At 39.8% G+C, this 18,208-nt stretch overlaps 1 protein-coding gene across 3 annotated transcripts in view; it reads left to right on the top strand.

Moving 5' to 3' along the window:
- SHLD2 (shieldin complex subunit 2) overlaps positions 1-15,990 on the top strand; it is an 82,652-nt gene extending 66,662 nt beyond the window's left edge. For all 3 annotated transcript variants that reach the window (XM_028098504.2, XM_028098505.2, XM_028098507.2), the window contains 4 exons: positions 456-662; positions 7,185-7,413; positions 13,388-13,503; positions 15,330-15,990. In XM_028098504.2, coding sequence (XP_027954305.1) covers positions 456-662; positions 7,185-7,413; positions 13,388-13,503; positions 15,330-15,529 — 752 coding nt within the window. In that variant the 3' untranslated portion in view covers positions 15,530-15,990. The remainder of the gene's footprint in view (positions 1-455; positions 663-7,184; positions 7,414-13,387; positions 13,504-15,329) is intronic.
- The last annotated feature ends 2,218 nt before the right edge of the window (positions 15,991-18,208 follow it).

Below are 18,208 nucleotides of genomic sequence, written 5' to 3'. Positions count from 1 at the left end.
GAACTGAAAATATATGCAATTGTTTCTCAATGCTATTTTTTTTTCTGTCCTTGAAAAATTAGCTAAATAAGAAAACAAAGGTGTTGAAAAATCAGTGAGAGATATTGATTATGGCAGACACGTGTCCATTTCTATGCCTTACTTGTTTTAAAAACCTTTGCCTGTAGATATCGAAACAGGAATTAGCTACTCTGAAAAGCAGTTGGTTAAGATAAATGATGACTGTTTAAGAGACCAAGAAATCTTTAGAGAAAATTTTTATTAAAATTATTTCCAGCATCCTTATACTATTGCCCTAAAACAGCATAATTCACATTTTGTCTTTTAATACTCAAATTCCTTAGAGTGGTAAAAGTTGTATTTAATTGATTTAATTGGATCAATCTATTTAATCTGATTCTGAGCCTAGATTATTTCCTTTTCAGTGACTTTTTGTTTCTGTTTGTTTGTTTAAGATTATATTTGGGAATTTAAATATCTTTTTGTTCAGCGCAATGACATTCTAGAAAGCCTAGAATTGCATACAACATTTTGGTCATCCTGTGAGTGCCTATTTGACGATGATATAAGGGCAATTACATTTAAAGCAAAATTTCAAAAAAGCATGCCCTCCTTTGTGAAGATGTCAGATTTAGCAACACACATGGAGGATAAGCGTTCAGGTAAGATCTTTATATACGTAAGATATTGCTTGTTTTAATATAAGTAAGGGAAGCTACCATTTATGGGAAAAATGTATAATTAAATATGAAAGTAAAATATAGATCACTGTAAACAGCTCAACCAGATATTTGTACAGCTTGTTAGCTTTCTGCCTATAATCCTTTGAGGTTAATCTGTAATTATTAGGGATCACTTAAAAATACTTTTTGCATATATGTGCAAGCAGCTTATCACTTAATAAACCAGAAATAGAAAAATGACCCTAACCAGAGTCACTGTTGAGATAAGCATTTTATCAAGTTATTAAACTGTTACCTATACGTGGTTGTTAAAATTTAGCATTGATACAGAATTCATGCAATTTGCTTACTACTTTAATAAAATGTAATAACATACTTCTTGAACTCACATATTTGTGTGTGTGTGTGTGTGTGTGTATGTATGTGTATAAAATTCATCCTTAGAAACATACTACATAGAAGATTGCCTTTGGTGATGGATTTTATACACATACTCACACACTTTCCATGAACTTAATACCATTTAATTAATTTTGAGTGCAGTAGTAAAAGGAATATGTCTTAGGTTCAATATGCCATACGCTTTGGAATGAAGAGAGTAAAATAGTGAAAATAACTAGATAAATTGATACAATTTTAGTGGGAAATACTTTTCACTAAATTACATTCCTAAGTACAGAGATGATGCTAAAAGTATGCTAACTCCAAGTTAAAGGAGTAACCAATTAAACAGCATTTGAAGCTATTTTTAAGGTTGCTAAATGCCAATAATCAGTAAATGCCAGTGATTATCAATTTTGGAAACAGAATGTTTTCTGGTGGCTATTATAGCAGTTGCTTTTAGAGGGGAAATGAGGGTTGAAAAAAATAGGAGGTATCTATAGGTTTATTGTTACATATCATTTTTGGTGCTTTTATAGGTTAAATTATTAGAATAACTCAGGAACTTTGGATTTTGGTACTAACTTTTAATTTTATTCTCCCATTTGCATGAGTAATTTTCTGCATTCTTACAGAGGGTTTTAGATTTTATTAAATGCTAAATGTGGTTTAAGTGAAATAGGATTATTTTTACAATGTCCCAAAATGAAATGAGTTGGAACTCCTAAGAGATCACAGGCTAAGATTCTCAAGTATATTTCTGGGACTTTTTGCTAGCATGCTATGCCCCCTTTTGGTACATCCATGAAAATGTAAAAGTTGTGTCATAAGCCGGGAAGATATCTCAGAGTGCTTTTCTAATATGGCTCAGAGTGTCACATTTAAAAAGATTTTTAATAAAAGTTTTTAGGGTATAATTTTTGTACAATAAACCACCCTTACTTGAAGTATCCACATTCACACTGGTGAGTTTTGACACAAGACCCATGAAACCATCACCACAGTCATGAAACCATCACCAGTCTGCCCCTTTGTAATCTCTCTCTTCCCTGCGTACCTGCCCTCCTGATCCTTCGAGGCAATCAATCTGTCACTGTGGATTAGCTTGAATTTTCTGTGATTTTATATACATGGAATCTACATTATATACACTGTTTTGTTTGGCATCTTTAATTAAGCAAGTTCTTTTGAGACATATCTGTGCTTTTGTGCATATCAGTAGTTCATTCCTTTTTATTCTCTTGTACGAACATACCATGATGTGTTTATTTGTCCATCTGTTGATGGACATCTGGGTTGTTTCCAGTTCTTGGCTCTTATAAGTAAAGCTTCTATAAACATTCATGTACAAAGTGTTATATGGACATAGTCTTTCTTTATTCATGAGTAAATACCTAGTAGCTGAATAAGCTGAAGGATTATATGGTAGGTATATGTTTAATTTTTTAAGAAACTGCCAAACTGTTTTCCAAAGTAGTTGTAGCGTTTTGTATTTCCACCAAGCAGTGTGTGAAAGTTCTGTTTTTCCCATATCCATGTCAACACTTGGTATGAACCTTCTTTTTAATTTCTGTAACAATAGGTCATTGTGGTTTTATTTTTTATTTTCTTAAAAGATTTTATTTATTTATTTGATAGAGACACAGTGAGAGAGGAACACAAGCAGCGGGAGTGGGAGAGGGAGAAGCAGGCTTCCCACAGAGCAGGGAGCCCGATGCAGGGCTCAATCCCAGGACCCTGGGATCATGACCTGAGCCAAAGGGGGAGGCTTAACAACTGAGCCACCCAGGCACCCAGGTCATTGTAGTTTTAATTTGCATTTCCCTATTGGCTAATGATATTGAGCATCTTTTCATGTACTCAGTTGCCATCCACATGTCTTCTTTGATGAAGTGTCAACTGAAATCTTTTGCCCATTTAAAAACAAAGGGTTGATTATTTTCTTATTATTGATTTTTGAGAGTTCTTTATATTTTGGGTAAAAATTATTTGTTAGATACAGGCTTTGCAGATATGTTCTTCCAGTCTGTTACTAGTCTTTTCATTCTCTTAACCAGGCTTTTTGAAGACCACAAGTTTCGAATTTTGATGAACTCCATTTTATCCATTTGTTCTTGTATGGTTTCCTATTTAGAAAATCTTTGCCTTACCCAGCGTCACAAACATTTATCTCCAATGTGTTATTTTAGAAGTTTTAGAGTTTTAGGGTTCACATTTGGGTCCATGATCTATTTTGAGTTAATTTTTATGTATGGTGTGATGCATGGTTGGAAGTTCTTTTCCTTTTTGCATATGACTATCCAGCTGTTTAAGCCCCATTTCTTGAAAAGATTACTATTTTTCCAGCGAATTGCTTTTACCTCTTTGTCAAAATCAGTTGTTCACACATAAATGATCTATTTTTGGGCTTTCTCTTCTATTTTATTGATCTATTTGTTTATCTTTATACCAGTACCACACTATTTTGACTACTGTAGCTTTTATGATATGCCTTGAAGTCAGATATTTTTAGCCTTCCAACTTTGTTCTTTTTCAAAATGGTTTTGGCAATTCTAGGTACTTTGCATCTCCATGTGAATTTTAGGATTAGTTTGTTAATTTCTAGAAAAAAGTCTGCTGGGATTGTTTTGAAGCTATGTATCAATTTAAGGGAGAATTGACATAATATTGAGTTTGCCAACCTAAGAACAAGATACATCTTTTATTTCTCTTACCTGCATTTTGTAGTTTGCAGAATATAGGGCTTTCATATCTTTCCTCAGGCTTCTATTTTCTGCTATTATAATTGGTGCTTTTTAAAATTTCAGTTTCAATTGTTTGTTGCTATTATGTAGAAATATAGTGATTTTTATATATTGATCTTGTCTTTTGTAACCTTGCTAAACTCACTAAGCTCAATAGTAACTCTGTGGTAGATTTGAATTTTCTACATCTGTGAAGAAAGACAGTTTTATTTTTTCCTTTCCAGTCTGGATGCCCCTTATTTATTTTTCTCGCCCCTTTGCACTTGATGACTTCTCTAATATAATATTGAAAAAAGTTGTAAGAGCACACGTTTTTACCTTTTTTCTGATTTTAGGGAGAAAACATTCACTCTTTCATTATTAAGTATGACGTTGGCTTACGGTTTTCCTCAATGCTTTGTATAAGGCTGACAAAGTTGCCTTTTATTCCAAGTTTGCTGAAAAAATTTTTTTCTTATAAAGAATCGGTGTTAGAATTTATCAAATGCTCTTTCTCCATCGATTGAGATGATCATAGAGTTTTTCTTTTTCAATCTTTTAATGTAATTACATTGATTGCTTTTTGAATGTTAAAACAGCTTTGCATTTATGGGATAAACCCCACTTGGTCATGATGTGTCCTTTTTCTATGTTGCTGGATTTAATTTGCTAACATTTGTTAAGAATTTTTATGTTTGTGTTCATGAAGGATATGTGTAGCTTTTTCTGCTTTTGGAATAGAATTAGAATAATGCTCATGGAATGAGTTGGGATGTAGATCCTCCTCTCCAGTTTTCTGGAAGAGTTTGTTTAGAATTAGAATGTTTTCTTCCTTACATGTTTGGTAGACTTTCTCAGTGAAGCCCTGTGGGCCTAGAGTTTTACTTATTGGAAGGTCTTAACTACACACAGGCAGTGGAGGAGCTCCGTTTAACTTGGTGTCATGGAGAAGTCAGCTCTGTTAGCTACTGCTTACACCGAGCAGCTACCTCCTGGAATTTAAGACGTAGAATTAGATTTTAAAATAAAAATCACCATCATGAACACTAACAAAACGGGTGCTCACAGCTCTGAAGATTTGGTTTGGGGAATGAGGCTGGGGATTGGGAATATCCTTGCAAATGCTGGAGATGGGCCCCCCATCGGTAAACCATGCAAAAACTTTGTGTTGTTACAGTCAGTCCCTGGTAGACTGTGTTCAGAGAGGGCCTTTTAGCCAATTTTCATTCTCTTTATGTTCAGCTCTGAGGGCTGAATTCATAGTTTCTGTGTTTTTTTTTTTAAGATTTTTATTTATTTATTTGACAGAGACACAGTGAGAGAGGGAACACAAGCGGGAGGGGGGGCGGTGATGGGAGAGGGAGAAGCAGGCTCCCCGCTGAGCAGAGAGCACCATATGGGGCTCGATCCCAGGACTCTGGGATCATGACCTGAGCGAAAGGCAGACGCTTAATGAGTGAGCCACCCAAGTGCCCCTGTTTATGTGCTTTTTTTTGGTTTTGTTTTGTTTATGTGTTTTTAAGACAGAAATGGAGAGAGCATGTGGGAGTACAAGTAATTTTTTCTTTTTTTTCTTTTTTCTTTTTTTTTTTTAAAGATTTTATTTATTTATTTGAGAGAGAATGAGAGATAGAGAGCACGAGAAGGAAGAGGGTCAGAGGGAGAAGCAGACTCCCCGCTGAGCGGGGAGCCCAATGTGGGACTCGATCCCGGGACTCCAGGATCATGACCTGAGCCGAAGGCAGTCGCTTAACTAACTGAGCCACCCAGGCGTCCACAAGTAATTTTTTCTTAACCTGCTTCGTAGTTAAATAAAAGGAGTGAGATAGGGAGCTCAACATGGGAGAATTTCCTAAGAGGGTCTGCTGTCTTAACAAAGCTTAACAGAAGCTGGATGGGGTGAAGCTGTGCCCGGCTCCTTGTCAAGAAATGAAAGTGCTTACTCAGCATCCGGCCCTGCCATCAGCCGAATGTCAGTGCCCAGCAGGCTGTAAGCCCCTTGGAAGCAGAGTCCTCATTAATCATGAACTTTTAACTCTTTTATAGAAGTGTGTAAGTTTATAAAATGTGATGGAGTGATGTTAACATTCTTCTAAAATGACTGAATTCTTTCATTAATTTCTTAGTGATACAACATGTCTGTGGCAAGGTGTGATATGGAGTGTGCTGTAGTTTATTGGGTATGCTAACCACTACACACTCTTGTAATTCGTGTAGGGATACAGGGCATGATTAGAAAAGATGATAAAACAATCTTTGGGCGCCAAAAGACTAAAGCAAACAGAAGGACTTAAGAATAGGAAAGTCACTGGGGCGCCTGGGTGGCTCAGATGGTTAAGCGTCTGCCTTCGGCTCAGGTCATGATCCCAGAGTCCTGGGTTCGAGTCCCGCATCAGGCTCCCTGCTCCTTGGGAGCCTGCTTCTCCCTCTGCCTCTCTCTCTCTCTCTCTCTCTCTCTGTCTCTCATGAATAAATAAATAAATAAATCTTTTAAAAAAAAAAAAAGAATAGGAAAGTCACCATTAGTGGGACTCTTAAGGAGATAACCTGAAAAGAGAATAGGTAGCCAGAAGGATGAGTTCCTGACCTGAAGTGTAGCACCTGCTAAAAGGATGAAGAAAAGCAAATCCAAAGGCTTAAAAAGGGCTTTAAACTGAATCTGGAGAGGAAGGGAGAAGATAAACTCAGATGAACTCACAGACCTTACAGCAAAGGTAAATTAGAAAAAAAGAATGTCTGGCAGATAAAGAAACTCAGTATTTGTTTAACAGGTGAATGCATGAGCCAGTGAGAGTGAATGAACATGCTCAAGGTCCTGGTGAGTCACACATTTCGTAAATGAGGACTCTCGGTGCTCACGTGCTCTATAACCAATGCCCAGAGTATGGATGGTGATGGGCGGGAAACTGAAAAAAAAAAAAACGTTTAAAAAGAGGATAAGCTTAGTGGTATGTTTGTTTTGGATAAAGTAGAGACTGGAAGAATAACTGACCTGCTATTTGACTTTCAGCAATGATCAATTAAAAAGAAGGATGGGAAGAGAGAGGGTATGTTAGCTAGTTTCAAGTGTTTCGAAGGGATTTCTACTGAAAGAGGGAGAGACCTTATTTTGCATGATTCCAGAGGACAGGGAGGAAGAAAACACCCATCTGTGCAGCCAAACTAGCCAAATAAATCTTCACTCTTAGTTATGGGCAACGGGAGCTTACCTCTCACTTTTCAGAGTAAACACCGAAGCCGCAAGCGGGTGAAATTGTCCAGGGAAAGAGTGAAGGAAGGAAGACCAAGAACGAGTCCTCAGGCATATCCTTTACTATAAGTGACTCAATCAAAATCAGAAGTTAAAGTTATGATTTTGGTCCTATAATTTAGACACACTTCTTTTTGTCTCTTGTAGGAGTGATTCTGATCAAAGCCCAGATTTTAGAGTTAGTGATTCCTATGCCAGCAGCTCAGAAGATAGCTCTGAATGCCCGCAGCTCTCTGAGGAGCATCTTCTCTTCTCTTCCGGACATTGTGTATGCCGGCTGTGCAAAATGCGGACTGGAACTGGAAACAGACAAGAACAAGATCTATAAACAGTGTTACAGCTGCTTGCCCTTTACTATGAAGAAGCTATACTACAGGTGAGGCAGCCAAGCAAGCCATTGGGATGGAAAAGATTTATTATTATATGACTGGATATTACCGAAAAATTGCATATATCAATTCTTACTTTCTAATGAGAACTAACTAGAACTAATCCAAGAGAATAAAAATTTTCCCCTGAGTGACAAATGGCTATTTATGAAAGCAAAAATTGTCCAGTAATCATAACAGGGATTTTTAAAAGCAGTAATTGGAAGACTTACTATCGTCAAGCAGCTATATTGAAGAAAATTTTTATTTGGTTTATATTTTTAACCAAGATCTAAATGGCTCATAAGAAACTGACTTCCATACTTTAGCATGTAATTGGAATTTAAAGGTTAAAACTGTTCTATGATCTAACCTCTCAGTGTGGAAGCTAATAAGATGTTTAACTTTTCTGTGCCTCAGTTTTCCCAGCTTCACATTAGAAATTAAGGACTGCAAATGTTCTTTGGTAAAATTGCAGACCAGCTCAGTGAAAAACACATTTTTCAAATAATAAATGTTCAAAAACTTGGAAAAATTTTTTCTTTTTACCTTGTAAATTGCATGCCTTTATAAAATAGCCATCAGTGTTTTATGCTCTTTTCTGTTTCTAAATACTGCAGTATCTAAAAACTAAATGCAGATGTATTCAGCATGTTATCATGGTGTACGTTAAGAATATTAACAGAAGCTTAATCCATAAACCTTATTTCCCTTTATATATGTGTGTTATAAATAAGTAAATAGATTTTGCTCTTACTCTGGAAGTTGCTTGTATGAAAAGAAAATTAAATTAAGATTCATGGTGTATAAGAAATAAAGTTAATTAGGAGCCCCTGGGTGGCTCAGTTGTTAAGCGTCTGCCTTTGGCTCAGGTCATGATCCCAGCGTCCTGGGATCGAGCCCCGCATTGGACTCCCTGCTCAGCGGGAAGACTGCTTCTCCCTCTCCCACTCCCCCTGCTTGTGTTCCCTCTCTCGCTGTCTCTCTATCAAAAAAATAAATAAAACTTTTTTTTAAAAAAGAGATTTGTTTATTTATTTGAGAGAGAGAGAGAGAGAGCATGGGGGGGGCAAGGGTCAGAGGGAGAAGCAGACTCCATGCTGAGCAGGGATCCCGATGCGGGACTCGATCCTGGGACTCCAGGATCATGATCTGAGGTGAAGGCAGTCACCCAACTAACTGAGTCACCCAGGTGCCCATAAATAAATAAAATCTTAAAAAAAAAAAGAAATATAGTTAATTAAAATTGATATCTTATCAGTAGTTAAGGCTCCTTACAGAATGTGTGTGTTATTTTATGTCATTCTTAATGTTCCTAATCAATGTAATTATTTATTGGACAAAAATGTTACTCAATAAATATCCCTTATGGAGAAGACAGACTTTGAATCTTCAGTCTAAAGAATAACTATTCAAGGGGTGCCTGGGTGGCTCAGGTGGTTAAGTGTCTGCCTTCGGCTCAAGTCATGATCCCAGGGTCCTGGGATCAAGCCCTGCATCGAGCTCCGGGCTTGGCGGGGAGCCTGCTTCTCCCTCTGCCTGCCGCTCCCCTTGCTTGTGCTCTCTCTCTAACTCTCTCTCTCTGTAATAAATAAATAAAATCTTTTTTAAAAAAAAGAATAACTATTCAAGAGAAGGACTTCACAGATCGTTATCACCTGACTATGGTATAACCTAGTATGAGGTATATAAGGTATAGTTCTAAACTATACTGCATTGAAGATGTGCAAATTTTTTGTGTTGCTAGAATGTTGATAGACATGCTAAAGCAAGAGTTGTTTTTATTTATTTTAAAAAGCCTTTAAATTGTTTTTAGGTTTAGGATTCAGATTATTTGATTTCCTTAAAAAGAAATTTTTTTTGTTAAAAAGAAAATCTTGAGATTAAATGACAGATTTCTTCAAATTATCAAGTACCATGATTCAGAAATCATTTCATGAGTCATCACTTACGATTCTACATAGGTCAGTAGCAACCTGAATAAGAAAAAGCTCTGATTGCTTATTTTTTCAAAGACCCAAACAATCAAGTTGGGTATCCACATATGTTCACCCAATATTTAGTAATGTGGATGTTATGCTGATTGATGTAAGCATATTTTTGTACTCAAAAACTCTTATGAAATACTTAATGAACATTTGTATGGCATGACAGTCCCATGCTGTGAGTGGACCAGTTACATTTGATGTTGGTTGTTTTTAACTTGGAACTGATTTTCCAGTGGCAACATTAGATACCATGGTTTGACTCTCATTCCCACCTGCAAAAAGGATTACCTATGTGCTGGTGACTTTTGTTGGCATCTCCACCCTGGTTTTCTCCTCCAAGCCCCAGTATCCAGATACTCAATTCCCCACTTGAATGTGTTTCAGGCATCCCACACTAAAAATACCCGAGCTCAGCTCTCTTATTGTTCCTGTTTATATCAGACTTGGTTCTTCCCATTTTCATACTTCCCAGTACATGGCATCACCGTCTACCCCATTAACCTAGAAACCTGCCCATAGCCCTTGAATCATTCCTTTTTCCTTACCTCCCATGTCTAATCTACTGGCAAGTCCTATGAATTTTCATTCAAAACCGTATCACAAATTCGCCCGCTTTTTTCCATCTCCACTGTTCCTTAACCTCAGGGGCACTAGTGACATTTCAGGCAGGACAGTTACTCATTGTTAGGGTACTCCACACATTGCAGAGCATGTGGCATCTTGTTTACTTGGCCTTGCCAACACCCCAGTTATCATGAAACCAGAACATGGAGTCAGGACCTCCTGGTCCCGAAGCACATGGGCCTAGTCCGGGCCGCTGCTAGGTCTTGCTCCAACTATCAGAGTGGTGGTCTCTTAGTTGGCCTCCTTTGGCCTTGGCCCTCTTCCGTCCATTCTCTGCACAGCTGACGGGGTGATCACTGCCTGACTTAAACACCTCCCGGTAGTTTCCCTTTACACTCTGCTGCTATGCTTTCCCTTGCTCCCTGTGTTCCAGGTCCCTGGCCTTCTTTCGGTTCCTTGGTCACCCTGATGTTTTTCTCCTTGCACTTTCTTGCGTGTTCTTCCCTCCGCCCGACTCCACATCTTAGTTTTTGGTTTTGTTTTTTTTTTTAATTTGACAGAGAGAGACACAGTGAGAGAGGGAACACAAGCAGGGGGAGTGGGAGAGGGAGAAGCAGGCTTCGCTTCCCGCTGAGCCAGGAGCCCAATGTGGGGCTCGATCCCAGGACCCCGGGATCATGCCCTGAGCCAAAGGCAGACACTTAACGACTTCACATCTTAGTTTAAATGGCACTACATCAGAGGTACCTTCTTTTCTTTAAAGATTTTTATTTATTTATTTGAGAGAGAGAGAATGAGAGATAGCACGAGAGGGAAGAGGGTCAGAGGGAGAAGCAGACTCCCTGCTGAGCAAGGTGCCCGATGTGGGACTCCATCCTGGGACTCCAGGATCATGACCTGCGCCGAAGGCAGTCGCTTAACCAACTGAGCCACCCAGGTGTCCTCAGAGGGACCTTCTTAATCCCCCCTGTATTTTCTGTGACAGCACCGTGTGTGTACTCACTGCAATTTGTACTTGTCTAGTTGTATGCCGTCTTCTCTAAAAAACATCTTTACTGGGCTAGAATTCACGTAGCATCGAACGAACGCATCTAAAATGTATGATCCCTGGTTTTAGTATATTCACAGGGTTGTGCACTGTCCCCACGGTCCATTCTTAGAGACATTTTCATCACCCGGAAGCCCCATTTCCATTAGCAGTCAATTCCCCCCTCCCCCCAACTCAGCATTTGGATTGGTCCCACATTTTGGGTGTTAATGAATAGTACTGCTGTGAAGATTTGTGTACAAATTTTTAGTGGATATGTGTTTTAGAATCACTGGGTTGTATGGTAATTCTATGTTTAATTTTTCGAGGAACTGCCAAACTGGTTTCCAAAACTGTTGCACAACTTTACATTCTCACCAGGAATATATGAAGTTTCTGTACGTCCTTGCCAACATTTTTTATTATCTGTTTTTCTTTTTGTTGCTTGTGCTTTTCAAAGGTATCTGTATCTAAGGAAGTTATCATTCCTAAGCCAAGATCATGGAGATTTACTCCTTTATTTTCTCATAAGAATTTATAGTTTTAACTCTTTATGTATAGGTCCATGATGTATTTTGAGTTAGTGTAAGGAAGGGGTTGAGCTTCATTTTTTTACGTGCAAATATCCCGTTGTCCCAGCATGATTTGTTGAAAAGAAGATTCTATCCCTGTTGAATTATCTTGGCACCATTGTTAAAACGTTTATTGTCTTTTTGTCCCACTAAACTCTTATGCTCCTTGAGTGAAGGAACCAGATCTGTCTTGTTTGCTATTGTGTACTCAGTGCTTAGCACAGTACTTGGCACATGGTACGTATTGAGTATGTAGTTGGTGAAATAAAGAATGGAGGAACAGGGAGAGCATGGAGAGAGTGGAAAGACCTAGAATCATCATGTGGGTTAAAGGGGAAGTAGGTTTTTTGAGGGAAAATCAGTAGTGTTGTTTGAGCTGTTAAACGAAATTCCTCTATAGTAATGAGTCTGTTTCTACAATCTGTTCTCAGGGCCCCTGGGTGGTTCATTTGGCTGAGGGTCTGACTCTTGATTTCAGCTCAGGTCATGATCTCAGGGTCATGGGATCGAGCCCTGTGTCGGGTTCTCCGCTCAGCACAGAGTCTGCTTGTTCCTCTCCCTCTGCTCCTCCCCCCACTTATACTCCTCTCTTTCTCTCTCTCTCTCTCTCTCTCAGACTACAAAAACAAAATCTGATCTCAATTTATTTTTAATAATTAATTAATCTTTAAAAGAGGTAATATGACCATGGTAAAAATGCAAACTGGAGAGGAAGATATAAAGCAACAAGTTTCTCCCCATCCACCCCTCCACCATTGGTGCTACTTCCTTGCTCGTAGGAGGTTTTTGTATATTCTTCATACTAGCACATGTATATCCCTTTCTTTAAAAATACATAGATATGGGGCTCCTGGGTGGCTCAGTCAGTTAAGCGTCTGCCTTTGGCTCAGGTCATGGTCCCAGGGTCCTGGGATCGAGCCCGGAGTCTGGCTCCCTGCTCAGCTGGGGGGAGTCTGCTTCTCCCTCTGCCTCTGCTGCTTCCCCTGCTTGTGCTTTCTCTCTCTCTGTTTGTCTCTCTCTCTCTGTCAAATAAATAAATAAAATCCTTAAAAAAATAAAAATAGAATATTATCCATTTTGTTTTATTCATAGTGTTTGTTCCATAGAGTACATCATGGCCTTCCTTCTCTAATAGCACTTATAAACCTTCATCATTCTTTTAACAGCCACATAGTACTCCACTGTAGCACATACTGAAAATGATTTATCTAGTTCCCTATTGATCTACTTGCAAAACAGTCTGGTTTTGATAGGAAAGAATCCAGTGGGGAAAAATAACTTGAAATTGTGATTGTGAAATATTATGATTATTATCTTTATTTTTATTTCTAAGAATAATTTATACAACAGTGTAAAAATATGTTTTCTTATATTAGTTTCTGAAATTTTAAAATGAATATGGAATAAATCAAATTTATTAATTTGTGATTTGAAATTCTTTTTTTTTTTTAAGATTTTATTTATTTGACAGAGAGAGAAAAGGACAGCAAGAGAGGGAACACAAGCAGGGGGAGTGGGAGAGGGAGAAGCAGGCTTCCCGCAGAGCAGGGAGCCCGACGCGGGGCTCGATCCCAGGACCCCGGGATCATGACCTGAGCCGAAGGCAGATGCGCAATGACTGAGCCACCCAGGCGCCCCGTCATTTGAAATTCTTAAAAAAAAAAAAAACACCTTTTTTTCTCTAGGATGTTTCAGAGCGTCCTAGAGTTGTTTTAGGAATTAAGATGAACCCGGCATAAAAACCCAGTGCTCTTTGAAATTACATGGTGCTTAAGTGTTTCTTTAATTTGAACATGTTATTGAAGGTCACGTGTTATTTACTGTTTTGTAGGCCAGCTGTAATGACCATAGCTGATGGAATATATAAGGTTTGCATCCACGTAGGATCAAAGCTGATCGAGAAGATTCTTCTCAACATTTCCCCTGACTGGCTCAACAGAGTTGTAGGTAAGATGTCAGCTCACCATCGAGAGGTTGTTGGTGGTGAAACTACTCGTTTCAGGGCTGTTGACAGTATATTGGAACAGAAAGAACACTACACTGTAAATTAAGGTTTTTTTCCTGTCAGTGCAAAAGCTTGAGTGGAACAAAGAAGATGAAGTTGGAAGATAAGCCTTGCTCTACACCTGCTGTGACAGGCACGCTCAGCCTTGCATCTCTGCGGGTCTTTTGCCGTCCTCCCCTCTCCCAGCAGAAGGGCACCACCGATGGTCTCGATCTTGGAGGTTTCCTGCCCCTCTCCCAGGGATGGAGGGATTTTTCTTTTATCTTTCCTACATGTTCAGCCCTGGGGCAATAGGATTTGCCGACCTTCCTCCAGCAGTTTAAGGCTCTCTTTCCTTAAAGGAGCGTCCCAAATGGTGTTTTGTGTTTTCCCTTGTGGCAGCTTCTCCCTCCCTTTCTCCAGACTTCACCGTGGTTGGAAGCTTTCTCTATGTCCTGCCCTCCGTCCAGGCTTGTGAGCACCTGGTGGGGACGAGAAGAGCCTGCCAGGGTGCAGACTCCCCTTGCCTGAGACACTGGCCCACACTCGGCTTTTAGCAAGTCGTGAAAAAGTGTAGCGCATTCTTCCTTCTTGCTTGTTGGGTGGATGTGTCTTCTTTCTGAGCTGGCCGCGGTAACCCTGTGCTCCTGCTGTCTCCTCTCATTTCAGTTGGCTTGGCTGCCTCACTGCCTCGGCTCTCCTAGAGGCTCCACAAGTTGTGATTTTGTAGTGTCTTCAAGTTTTCTAGTAATTGTTAAGGTTGGAGCCATGTTCTTTCCAGCTTTCCACATCCTAACCGGAAGTCTGTCTGTCCTTTTTGATTCACTGTCTTTATTACCATTCATTCTTCTGGCTGTTTTGTTCCTTCTGTCAGTGTTTTCTGTTGTATTTTCAGTCTTGTCTTTTCATTTTTGGCACAATACCAGTTAGCCTCCACGTCTCAGAGGAGGACCGTTCTCAGATCAAGTCTATGTTCACGTTTTGCCCATTCAATTGCAACCCTAAGTGAAATTGTGGGCACCAGTTATAAAGTGGTCATCAGACCATTCAAATTATCACTAATCTTGATTTTCTTTTTTAGCTTATCCAAGTGAAAATACAAAAGATTTAAGTATTGTAAGAGAATTCCCTCACCTCCAAAAACATGTGATTGTCTGCCTGGGAGTCCATAGACCCAATTCAAGAGGGGCTGGTGGTGTTGGTCAGGGAACGAGTGTAGTTTGAGTGGCTGGTCGTGCCTGGCCAGCCTAGCCTTGAGCACCCGGCTCAGGACCTGGACTTGAGAGCCTAAAAAAAAGGAAGACTATAAGACAAGTACAAAAATACAGTGACATCTATCTGTAATTTCAGTATTTTTATATTATCAAGATTTGATATTCATTAAGTCACTGACTCAGGGTTCTGTTGTATAAACTATCTAGATAACTGATAAGAGCTGTCGACTGGATAAAGAAGATGACTTTTCTGACATGGACACGCTCTTTTTGTGTCAGGCTTGACTTAGGAAGATGTTAACTTCAGTTCTTTCCTCTGGTGTTTTAAGAAGCCAAGAGCTGTGCCATAATAGGAAATGCTGTCACTCTGAGCAGCCTGACCTTGATCAGCAGGCATTGCGGGTCCTCATTCTAGAGCATATTCAGCACCTGTGACTAGAAGGGGAGGGGATAGAAAGGGAAATTTCCAGTGAGTGTGGGACTTGAGAACCAAGGGGGACAGCGACCCCTTGGCTGTGTGAGTTTCTGGCGTGCGGGCAGGGAGCCTAAGAACTGCATGTTTCCGTGTTCCTCAGCGCCTCCCTCAGAGATCACCTATGCCATGGTGGCGGCTGACTTGATCCACTCGCTGGTGGCCGGTGGCGGCGCCCCTTGTGCAGTGAAGGCACAGAGCCTCTTCGTGTTGGATGAAAACAGCTGCCCGCTGCAACAAGAGTTCTCCCTACTAGATTTTTATCCTGACAGTGGCAAGCCTGTACCCAGTGCCCTCCTCTGAGACCGGAGGGGAAGTTGCAGGTACTTCAAGGAAGATGGCTGAACTGATTTGCCTTTTTGAGAGAAATGAATGACAGGGCTTTACCTGGGCGTTTAAAAAAAAAAAAAAAAAAAATATATATATATAATATATTATATATATTAAAACATATTATACTTAATATATATATATTTGTAAAGAGAATTGTGTTAAATATATAAATTAAAACTTTTTTTCTAGGAACGTTCTGTGAGGTTTTCTGTCTGTTGTTTGGTCTTTTCCTTTCCTGCTTCGAGAGGAAGGATCTGGCAATAAAGGCCATATGTAGCACTTCCCTGGGAAGTTCACTGTTGGTCCCTGCTCCATTCCAGCACTCTACTAAGGACCCAGGACACAGACAAAAGATATTTTCTCAGGAGTGGCTTTTCTGTCATGCTCACAAACTCTCAGTGCTTTCCCTTTAATAAACTGTCAATGTGAAATGATTTCCTCTGTTGTAATTATACATGGGAATGGGTTAGTTTGTATAAGCCTGTCTTTAGACAAGTTCAAGACAAGCATGTCTTTCTATAAAGAAGCAATGAAAATGAAGGAAACAGATCCTGCTTCAACTCATTTTATAAAAGGAGGAAGAGAGTCATGTTGTTAGTTCATTTCTAGGATCTCAGTGCCTTACTGAGTTTACTTACTAACAAACATTTAGTGATTTGTTCTCTCATTAGGATTGTAGAAGAATAAAGTAGTAGTCACCGTATAAAATAGTAGTCACTGATGAGGAAATGTGGAAGGACACCTAACCTGGAAGTCTGGAGTATACTGAGGGTTAAGAGGTTAAAAATATTGCTTGAAAAAAACTAAATTCATGATTAAATGAACATGTTTGTTTTACCGTACATGTGCTTTTAAAAATTCTTTTGATTCATTGCACTTGTTTTTTCTAATTTAGGGATTTTTTTTTTTTTTAACTTGAACCTCGGGAGTTTTGTGATTCTCCCAAAAATAATATGTAAAAATGTGTGTGTGAGAGAGTGCACACACACACAAGTACATCTTTCTGTGGAGGAGGTCAGTCATTCTCAGCAAATCCTCAGAAGGATCCTTGACCAAAAAGGGTGAGTGGATTGGGGTAGGAACAAGCGCTCTACTTGGTGAGTTAATTCCTGGGGAAGGAAGGGATTAAATCAAATGATTGCCTGCACCCAGTAAGGTGGGTAAAAAAAGAGTTGTCCCCGTGTTGTACATAGAGAAACAAGATAGTTGGCTCTCCCAGATAATTCATGTGATGGGTGACGAATCTCAAGCCCAGAGCTGATGTCTTCTAAGCCATGCTCTTTCAACTATAAGCACAGTGGAAGCAGATCTGGAATTCTGATATAAAATTTGCCAGTGTAGCCTACCGAGAAGGCTGTTCTCTTAACTTGTCTTCCCCACTTTGTCCTCAAGATGTGGCCTAATCCTTTTAATCAACCAAAACACAGTCCCCTGGAATAGACGGCTCATCACACCCTTTTGGGAAGAAGTCTCTAAGCCATTTGAAGTGAGACCAAGAGCACCAGGTCACACCAAGATCTCTTCACAGTTTTTGGTCCATAGTTCATAGGTTAACCCATATTTCTGGAACCCTTATTTGGGCTGAAAATAACTTCCTTCTGTCTTGAGGAAATTATCATGTATTTAGTTTAAACTGCCATAGCTCCCAGGTGATTCCTTACCCATGATGTACAGGTAAGTATATTTAACCTACTCCACAAATTTTTATAAAAATCGGGTAGCCTAAGAATGTCAGCCAATCCAGCAGTCCTGTGTCTGGCAATCCCATGGTAGACATTTTAGGTAAAACGCATTTTTCATCTGACAGTTCAGCCGAGAGGGACAGTTCTCCTGTCTTAAGTTGTTTACAACTAGTCTTCCATTAATTTAGGTTCGCCTGAATGAGTGACCACAGGCTGTTAACATGGCTTTCTTAGAAGAAAATATCTCTACTTTCTCAGAACAATATAGAGTGAAACAGAAAACGTACCATCCTTGTGTCTTTCATTTTAAATGATGAATTTTCATCCTGGAGGGTCTCTAGATGGTGCGATATGGTTCCCAAATCAGAACAATTAGAATAAAGTGTTCATCTTTCCTGAGACTTTAACCCTGACCCCTGTTTTAAGGTCAATAGGGTGAGAAATAGGTGTGAGGGAGGAGGTTTGCCAATTAATTGTTCTTCTGTTTTGGGGGGTCTTAAACCTAGTTCGTCATCAGGAAGTGAACTCTGCCCACTCAAGGAATACATTTGCTAAGCGTGAGCTGTCTGCTTCCAAGACATCTCTCCCTTTGCTCCCACTTAGCTGCCTGGGGCTGGAGGAGGGCATAAACTGGCAGTGGGACCACTTCTCCCCAGTCCCTTCCCCGTCCCCCGAGGCCCAGCTCCTGCAGAGACTGGGGGCAGGGAGGAAACAGGAGAGGGGACAAGGGTTTCATGACAAACCAGCTCCCACCATGATCCTCTCTTGGGGTGATCCTGACCGCCAGTGCCTTCTGAGCAGCAAGCACCCAATGCTGCTCTTTCTAGAATGTGTGCCGGAGTTCTTCGGAGGGCTTCTCCTTCTTAAACAGCATCTGCACCGTTTCTTGTCAGGGGAGATCACGCTCCCGCCTCGTCTCGTCCACCCCTCAACTCCCTCCAGATGTCAGCTCTTCTTTTCACCCCGA

This window comes from Eumetopias jubatus, unplaced genomic scaffold (genome assembly GCF_037043125.1).
Source record: "Eumetopias jubatus isolate StellerSeaLion01/CBP00866 unplaced genomic scaffold, mEumJub1_p1.0 scaffold_17, whole genome shotgun sequence".
Classification (NCBI taxonomy): Eukaryota; Metazoa; Chordata; class Mammalia; order Carnivora; family Otariidae; genus Eumetopias; species Eumetopias jubatus.
Note: the sequence above shows the minus strand (reverse complement) of the source record. Positions and strands in the feature narration are given on the sequence as shown.